This window comes from Sprattus sprattus (assembly GCF_963457725.1).
Source record: "Sprattus sprattus genome assembly, chromosome: 1".
NCBI classification, from domain to species: domain Eukaryota; kingdom Metazoa; phylum Chordata; class Actinopteri; order Clupeiformes; family Clupeidae; genus Sprattus; species Sprattus sprattus.
This window is the reverse complement of record NC_137920.1, coordinates 76,442,711-76,452,710: the sequence shown is the minus strand read 5'-3', so window position 1 is coordinate 76,452,710 and position 10,000 is coordinate 76,442,711. Positions and strand designations below refer to the sequence as shown.

General features: G+C 42.8%; 1 protein-coding gene across 1 annotated transcript in view; it reads left to right on the top strand.

Annotated features, from left to right (window-relative positions):
* LOC308371851 (neurofibromin) overlaps positions 1–3,387 on the top strand; it is a gene marked incomplete at its 5' end in the record, with an annotated part of 62,496 nt that extends 59,109 nt beyond the window's left edge. Inside the window, 2 exons of the mRNA XM_080846852.1 lie at positions 2,046–2,099; positions 2,881–3,387. Coding sequence (XP_080702978.1) covers positions 2,046–2,099; positions 2,881–3,026 — 200 coding nt within the window. The 3' untranslated portion in view covers positions 3,027–3,387. The remainder of the gene's footprint in view (positions 1–2,045; positions 2,100–2,880) is intronic.
* Between the last annotated feature and the right edge of the window lie 6,613 nt (positions 3,388–10,000).

The window sequence follows — 10,000 nt, the reverse complement described above, 5'->3', positions numbered from 1 at the left end:
ACGTCATGTTAGGGTCTAAATCTGCTTCATGGCTGGTGTCTATACACATTGTGACGTGTTAAAGGGACAGTTCACCCAAAACTGAAAGTAAAGTCCCCCTTTTGTAAACTTCCTTTGAGTTGCCAGGGGAATTGAGTTCCCTGAAGTGTGTTAGTTACGCAAGACTGAGAACAAATGAACCTGTCAGTTTTGGGTCCGCTGTCTCTTGGGGTCTCCTCATCCTGTGTGTGTGAGTGTGTAGTGTAGTGTGTGAGTGTGTAGTGTAGTGTGTGAGTGTGTGAGTGTGTAGTGTGTGAGTAGTGTAGTGTGTGAGTAGTGTAGTGTGTGAGTGTGTAGTGTGTGAGTAGTGTAGTGTGTGAGTAGTGTAGTGTGTGAGTGTGTGAGTGTGTAGTGTGTGAGTAGTGTAGTGTCGTGTGTGAGTAGTGTCTAGTTTGTGTGTGTTGTGTAGTGTGTGAGTGTCGTGTGTGTGTGTCGTGTGTGAGTGTGTAGTGTGTAGTGTCGTGTGTGAGTGTGTAGTGTGTAGTGTAGTGTGTGAGTAGTGTCGTGTGTGAGTGTGTAGTGTGTGAGTAGTGTAGTAAGTGAGTTCCTTGTGTGCCTCTCCTGGTGCCTTATCAGAGAGCTCCCTCCTGCCTCTCCTGGTGCTCTGTTAGTTGAAGCCCATTCACACGACAGTGGCTTGCACCTTCTACAAACTCTATAACTACTACTACTCAAGAGCAATTCTATAACTCTATTATAACTCTATACCAGCTCTATAACTCTATTATAACTCTATACCAGCTCTATAACTCTGTGTCAAACTGTATAACTATTACTATTCAAGAGCAATTCTATAACTCTATTATAACTCTATACCAGCTCTATAGCTCTGTGTCAAACTGTATAACTATTACTACTCAAGAGCAATTCTATAACTCTATTATAACTCTATACCAGCTCTATAACTCTATTATAACTTTATACCAGCTCTATAACTCTGTGTCAAACTGTATAACTATTACTATGCAAGAGCAATTCTATAACTCTATTATAACTCTATACCAGCTCTATAACTCTGTGTCAAACTGTATAACTATTACTACTCAAGAGCAATTCTATAACTCTATTATAACTCTATTATAACTCTATACCAGCTCTATAACTCTGTGTCAAACTGTATAACTATTACTACTCAAGAGCAATTCTATAACTCTATTATAACTCTATACCAGCTCTATAACTCTGTGTCAAACTGTATAACTATTACTACTCAAGAGCAATTCTATAACTCTATTATAACTATATACCAGCTCTATAACTCTATTATAACTCTATACCAGCTCTACAAACTCTATCACTATTACTACTCAAGAGCAATTCTATAACTCTATTATAACTATATACCAGCTCTATAACTCTATTATAACTCTATACCAGCTCTACAAACTCTATCACTATTACTACTCAAGAGCAATTCTATAACTCTATTATAACTCTATACCAGCTCTATAACTCTGTGTCAAACTGTATAACTATTACTACTCAAGAGCAATTCTATAACTCTATTATAACTATATACCAGCTCTATAACTCTATTATAACTCTATACCAGCTCTACAAACTCTATCACTATTACTACTCAAGAGCAATTCTATAACTCTATTATAACTCTATAACTATTACTACTCAAGAGCAATTCTATAACTCTATTATAACTCTATACCAGCTCTATAACTCTGTGTCAAATAGATCAGTTTAAAAAATCAAAGGTTAGAGTGATTGCTTCTTTCATCTTTATAATTATCTTTATCATTTTGAGTCTTTCCAATCCCACCCTTCTCGTGTACACGTGCATATCTGACCTAGTTTGTTTTGTGTTTTTCCAGTGTTGAATTTGGGTTTGTCATGATTTTTGATCACCAGTTTTATTATTTACATCTTTAATTTCTGTTTCTCTTTCTGTTTTTTGGTTGTTGTTAATCATGTTGCTTTGTATCACTCCTCTTTTTTGGGTTGCCATGGTCACTCACTCCTGTCTCTTCCCCACTGTGTGTGTGTGTGCGAAGCCTCTCTGCCTTGCTCAAAGTCCGCCGTATTCGCCCCGCCCCTCGTCCGGCCAGGTACTTCAGAAGCACCCACCTGACCCCCACCTGACCCCCTGGCACACACACCTCACTGGAGTCCTCCGTCATGGGACTGACATAAGCACGTCACCCACGGCAACCGCATGTCATGACACTCCTGACTGCACATCTCGTCTGTCTGACATGCTTATGTTCCGCTCATGACGGGGACTTCATGTGAAGTGTCACTGCCAACCACACACACACACACACACACATACACACTCTGTGTGTGTGTGCGTGTGTGTTTGTGTGTGTGTAGCAACTTAGTCTCAGTACAGCCAGGGCTTCTGTCTCCATAATAATAATAGTAATATCTACCCCAGTAAGTGTAATATCTACCCCAGAATTACAGTGAGTGTAATATCTACCCCAGAATGAGGCCAGTGAGTGTAATATCTATCCCAGAATGAGGCCAGTGAGTGTAATATCTACCCCAGAATGAGGCCAGTGAGTGTAATATCTACCCCAGAATGAGGCCAGTGAGTGTAATATCTACCCCAGAATGAGGCCAGTGAGTGTAATATCTACCCCTGCTGCTGAGCAGTTTGTTGGGGTAGTTGCTAAAGTGACAGAACAAATCAGCTGGAGACAAAAAAAAAAAAAAAAAGTTCTAGATGTACATTTTTAGTTAGTCTTCAAAACTTTTATTACGTTAACTTTTATTTCTTGGTTTATTTATGAATTTCAGTGTATGCACCGGTTGTGGTTGACGTGTGTGTGTGTGTGTGTGTGTGTGTGTGTGTGTGTGTGTGTGTGTCTCCGTGTGTGTGAGCAGGCATCGACAAGGAGAACGTGGAGCTGTCGCCGACCTCGGGGGGCCACGGCAGCGGCAGCCGGGCGCGCCACGGTTCGGCCAGCCAGGTGCAGAAGCAACGCAGCGCCGGCAGCTTCAAGCGCTCCAGCATCAAGAAGCTGGTGTGACGAGCGCCAACCGGCCGCCAGCGCTCCTACCTGGGGGGCACCCGTGCCCGTCTTAACACCGATCCTCTACGCCACACCTACACCACACCAGTGGTCTAGCTAAACCTGACCGGCGGCCGCTGTCTGGTATCGCCTGTGATTGGGCTTTTGTTTCAGTCTCCATCTCCTTGGTTAGACGTCACGTCCCTTAGCGACGCCTGGCGATCAACATTTGTTGGGGAGAGCTACCAGGAGCAGATTCTCATGTTGTTGTTTTTCTCAAAGGGTCCAGTGTTGGGGTATGTTTTGGAATGACCTGGAAGCGTCTCTTTAAGGGTGGGTGTGTGTGTGTGTGTGTGTGTGTGTGTGTGTGTGTGTGTGTGTGTGGTGTGTGTGTGTGGGTGTGTGTGTGTGGGTACACACACCCAAGTTATCTGAAGTAATCTGACACTAAATGAGTGCACTGAATGGTTGAAACGGCGCAGTGATCACCATGGAGACGGCGGCCATTGCGTTACCTCTTCTGTTGTGGGCTGTGTTCTGTTTCAGAACGGAAGTATTCTTCAATTTGCACATCAGTAATTTTTTTTTTTCTTTCTTTTAAATTACACTTCTTTTTTTTTTATGGGAGCATTTTCTTTCCTGAGAGTTAAAGACGATGGACATGGAACTATGGATAAGAGGGAGGGACAGGGTGAGACCCTAGACTCTTACTGATGGGGAGGAGGGGAGGGTGAGACCCTAGACTCTTACTGATGGGGAGGAGGGGAGGGCGAGCAGGTACGTGGCCTGGAGGTGTTTCATCCGGCTTTGCCGTGAGGTGTCGCCCTCGATGTGAAGACCCCGTCATTCCTTCTAAGCACCACCACCTCCACCACCACCGCCACCACAACCCCCACCACCACCACCTCCCCAAATAACCAAGGTCCAGGAGATGAGACCCCAAGGTGGACCAACGGGCCTCTTTAGGCTTTTTAGAACGTGACCGCCTGCGTCCGACCGTCTTTCATATCACACGAGCTGCGTTGGTGCTGCCCAAAGTGCCCTTCCTCTCAGGAGGAGGAGGATGCCGCCGCGGCTGCGTGGACCGACCCGATGGCGTCACAGTCTGTGGTCCTGACTAAAACTGACTTCAAAAAGGACTTTGTGCTGACCCTTTCGAGTGAATCGATTGAATGCTTCCATTCTGTTGAGCGTGCACGTGTTAGTGCAGGGTTCGGTGAGGTGTCTGTGGCTGTGTCGCTGGGGGAGTGCGGGAGCAGAAGACAGACATTCACATCTCTCACGATGTCTAGCAGAGGAGCTTATTTACAGGACTCCAAAGGTGTGCGGAACAGAACTCACTTGATGGCAGATTCTATCATTGTATTACACACACACACACACACATAAACACACACACACACACACACACGCACAGAGAGAGAGACAGGCACACTGATATACTCAAATACACACACATGGCATATTCTCTTATTGTATTACACCACACCACACACACACACACACACACACACACACACACACACACATTTTTCATTCATTGTGTGCCTTTGCCAGGGTTTTCAGATGTTGTACAATGAAGAAAAGGAAGCCTTTCCACATGGTATATATGACATGGTACTACTCTGCAACAGTTTGCATAAAGTGTACATACAGCTTCAAATCTGTACAAAGACCCTATGATAGTCTCTTATACAATCAGCAATGACGCGCTGCCTGCAGAGAGCTCAGTATTTATACCAAACATTATAAACACATTGAATACCTCTTGAAAAAAAATGGAGTAAAAATGTAACAAAAAATCAATACACTACAGCATAACGATTTATTATGTATATAGTCATTGCCTTGGGCTGATTGAAGTGGGAAGGGGTGGGGGGGCATAGACGTATCAACCCAACTGCATTACATAGTCCTTCAGAATTGAGAAGGCAGAGAGGGTGTGAGGTTTAGACCACTCTGAAGGCAGAGAGGGTGTGAGCTTTAGACCACTGAAGGCAGCAAGGGTGTGAGGGTTAGACCATTCTGAAGGCAGCAAGGGTGTGAGGTTTAGACCACTCTGAAGGCAGCAAGGGTGTGAGGTTTAGACCACTCTGAAGGCTGCCAGGGTGTGAGGGTTAGACCACTCTGAAGGCAGCAAGGGTGTGAGGGTTAGACCGCTCTGAAGGCAGAGAGGGTGTGAGGTTTAGACCACTCTGAAGAACGCTGTCAGTGTGTCCTCGTGTGGTTCCAGCCATGGAGACTGTAGACAGAGGGGTTTCAGCATGTATGCAAGACAGTGCCCTCATTGCTCTACGTTAGGTCCGTCTTCCTTCAAAAGTCCGCCCGACACACTCGCGAGCGCGCGCTCGCGCGCGCGCACACACACACACACACACACACACACACACACACACACACACACACACACCTACACACACCTACACACACACACACCCACACACACACACACACACACACACACACACACACGAGTGATGAGCGTGAGGTTAGGTTCAGTCCAGCACTATCAAAACAGGAAGCCCGGGAATGCTGCACCAAAGACTAGGCCACACTAGGCTACTAGAAATCAGACGAGTTATGAGAACACACACACAAAAACACCTCTGAGATGTAGAGCCGTCTTTTTTGTTTGTTTGCTTTTGTTTTCGTTTATTCATCTTCGTTGTTATTTACCTGTCCTTATCTCGTAGACTTAGATATGACCCAGACCTCAACGTGTAGGTGTTTCGTACCTGTGCCAGAATGGAAGAATGACGAGGCTTATAACACTGCTTCAGTTTGCTCTCCCCGATCGATCGTAGCTAACTTTGGGTCCAAGTGGTGGTGCGTGATGTTGCATGGATCAAACCAAGATTTTCACTAGGTTTCGTCAGTGCCAAAAACGTCACTGCTCATAAATATGTAACGCCTGTGCCAATGACAGGAGCTTTTTTCTCTCTATCTGTCTCGTGTTTCTTATATTTCGTTGTTGTTGTGCCATGTTGAACTGTAGTATTTTAGACAAATGACGGTACTGGAAGAGGATGGTCAGGAAGGAAGGCTAAAGGTTGAAGACTGAAGGTCGTATTTGATGAAGCAAAGACAAGAAGTGTGTAAGGAAACATTTAATTGTACAAGACAGATGGGAAAAAATCAAATAGAATGAAGAATGAAGGCCCCTCTCCTAACAATCAGCAGAGCCTCTTAAACTACCTTCTCATCTCTCCGTAGCATTTTAAGCCAGCTTGCCCCCTCAACCATCACTGAAAGAGCACTGTGCACTTAGTGTCTTCAAGTTTGTTTGTTTATTCATTGGCTTACACACACTTGGGCATGTTTATGTGTGTGTGTGTGTGTGTGTGTGTGTGTGTGTTTGTGTCGATGCTTAGAACGATCAAATGAACCGATCAAAATGAAGTCAAACACAAAACCTGGCTTTTGTTTACACATTCTGTTCTTAATTCTTGAATCGGGAGCGTGGATGAAGTTGCTTTTGTGTCGAGGGCATGCTAAGGGAAGCGGGGGGGGGGGGGTGTAAAAACAAATTAAAAGAACAAGCTTTCAGGAATGGCTGAAACAACAGAACCAAACTGGTGAGAGATTAGAGAAGTGATCATGTTATTAGTTCTGAGTCCCTGAAACCAAAGCATAACATCTGCAAAAGAGGCCCGGTGATTCTCAGATTCACAATGACACACGTTGGAAAGATGGTGTAGTGGCACTGACCAGTGCGAATTAGAATCACTTTCAGTGAAGAAACAGACATGCTCCTCCTTAAAGCCATACATAAATAAATATCATAGGGTAAATTTGAATGTCTTGGTAAGGATATGCAGCTCAAATGTTAATGTAAAAAAAGTGCAATGGTTTTCAAGCCTGCTTACTATTTATGTGGTAGTAACCATGAAAGAACATGTGTTTAAAATGTCTGTGCTAACATGAATATGAAGGTTTAACATGAAGTACACATAAAAAAAAAACACATATAAATATATAGCTTTTGTTGGGTGACCTGACGGTGTCTCCCTCCATCTCACCGTGTCATTGCTAACCAGATAGGCCAGCTAAAGGGATCCACTCCCATGGTGAAGGATCAAAGCCAGCCTTTTAGACAATGGTTGTTTGAGGTTCCCATGGCGATCATTGGTCTTTGTTATTGCTAATTCCATAGTCCAGGATGCACACTAACACCATGCAACAGACAAAGTGGTCATCCTCAAGCTTTTAGAGAAGGGTTTTTAGGTTTTGGCAGAGCCCACCATGCAGTAGAAAAATTATCTGTGATGGGCCCCTTGGCATACACACAAACACACGCACACACACACACACACACACACACACACAGACCAAACAAACCCTTCCACAACCCTGTGTCTGTTTTGTCTTCAGGTGGTGCCATAATTTGTCATTAGCCAAACTAGTTGCTAGCAATTCCCAGCCACAGAAGCAAAGAGCCCGGTGTGAACACCACAGCTCCGAGGTGCCCCAAATCCGAGGTGTTCGAGGCCTCTGGATGCTTTTACAGGATGATTATTAACTCGGAAACACCACATGGACCACATCAGTTTGGTTCATTCTTCAGCCTTACCTTAATCCTTCCACCTGTACATAAACACTTCAATCAGGGCCATCATTCTGATTGAGCTTTAGGGTTGGCAAACCATTGCAGACTAATAGGGGGAAAATGTCTCTTGGATCGCTGAAGAAAATACTTACTGGTTTAGGGTTTGTTTCTTCCTCGCTGAGGTAAACGGGACATCAGTGTCCTCAAGGGAGGTCATAAGTTGCATGTATAGTCACGTGTTGCATTTGCTGTGTGTGTGAGTGTGTGTGTGTAATGTCTTCGAAATGTGGCACAATCGAAGGTTATGCAAAACTTTAGATAGATTGTCAAATTATTTTCTTTGTTTTTAATTTTCTTTTTGTTAACAGTGTAAGCTTCACTTCTGTAAATATTTGTGTACAAATCAAATATATTTACTACTCTGTACATACATGTGATGATATATTGTGTTATTTTGCTTTTTCGTAAAGCAGCTAGTTGTTGTATATGTAAAACATACAAATGGTATTATTGTTATTATTATTATTATTATTATTATAGTGTTGTTAATGATCGCAGCCATCACATCACTCTGTTGTGTTATTAACTGAAGCCGAAGAACAGCCATTTTAATATGAAATACACGGCAGTGAACTCTGAACTCTCTTTGTATGATATGTTGTGTCATCGTCTTATTTTACATTCACAGATGTCACACTAATAAAACAACTTCTGCCCACCTCGTGTCTCATGATGTACAGGGGAAATGTTACGTAGGGTATTTGTTCATTCTTTTTATTAGATCACATTGAAATATACTGTGTTTATCCAAATGAAATGACTGCAGAAGACACCAATCCACTGTTTTCAAATGTATGCACTGTCCACTACCAAATCATCATGAAAAAATTGTATGTCAGTCATAGTGAAATATCATTTCTCTTTACAGTTGTCTCTAGATACAAAATACTATTACATCTATATAAGATGTACAGTGTTACACATAACAGTATTATACTGTTACTGTTAGTATTATTACTATTTAATAATAATAGTTATCATAATTAAAATTATCAACCTAAACTTCTTCCCTTGAGTCTTCTTGTACGAAGGTTTTCACTGGACAGTATGTGGAATTCAGCACTTTCTAGCCACTCTAAGGTCCAAGGCCTTTTAGACTTTTCTAAGTTGTCTGACATGCCTTGATGTTTTTGTACATTTTGCTTAACTAAAAACATTGATGCACAAATGGAATATATGATTCTATTCTAGAAGACCTCAGCAATAATATTAGAAAAGGGTTCAATGTTTCCGTGGTTGTTCTTTTTATGTCTCTAAGACGAAAACTCAAAAATAAAAATATCCCGGACGAGGGATATAGACCTTTTAGTTTAAGTAGTCCATCATCCTGGACAACAACTTTATTCTGTAAGTTCATCCATGCCTGTGAGTATTGTAACTTGCTGTGTGTGTTAGCATAACAGAATAATCCATTTTATACTGACTTTATAATAATATTATGACCTTGCATTACAAAATTAGACCAAATTAGAGGATGAATTAAACTTTCCTGTCTACTGTACAGTGAAAATATTTGGTATAGCGCTAACATCCAGCAGAGGTCGCAAGCATACAATAAATGTTCATCTAGTTTTAAATCGTTGAAACCGCTAACCCTCACAGACTAGTCGAATATAACCGAATAAGAACATGAAATGTGGGTGGCTTTCCGTTCTTTAGACTTCAATCTATTTTTTATGATCAGGTATATTGATGATGATATTTTTATGATCACTGTATATTGGCCAATTTAATTAATCACGACCTCCTCGAATTCCGGACAGAGGAAATATGTTTTGCAGTGCAGCTTTCTCTGAAACGTCAACCTTTTCATGAAAATGTTCATGACAGGGTCTCGCCGACATTTGGTGTATGATCTGAAATGGCCTTCCCATAGCCTTTCCTACGTTAGGAGCCTGATGCAGCCCCAAAAGCTGTTCTGCAGCTCTTTACAAGAAGTCTCGGGAAAAAGGTTACAATTCCAACTCAACTTTTAGCAAGAAAAGTCGGCGTTTTGTACAGATGGAGAAGAAACCGCCCTTAGGGTATGTTCATATCTGAAGGCAAAGGCGGGTTGAAATAAGGCTATTTCCTCTGACTATACTGTACATGGAGGCTGTGTTGTGACGCAACGGGATTAGTATTACATCAGAGAGCGGCATCCGCGATGAGCGACTGACGCCTGTCGTTTCTAAATTCAGGACCGTGGACAGCTCTAAAAGCCTGCTTGGCGCCGCTGGAGACGGGTCCGACTCTTAGCGGCCGCATAGACTCTGTGTGTTGTTTGTGTGTCGCTGTGCTAGCAGGTAGAGTTGTAAGGATTGGGTCTAAACGGAGCCCTGAGGCAGATCTCACATCGATATTGCGCGGATCTGTATCCCATAACTCACAGACCAGACGGTCAGTT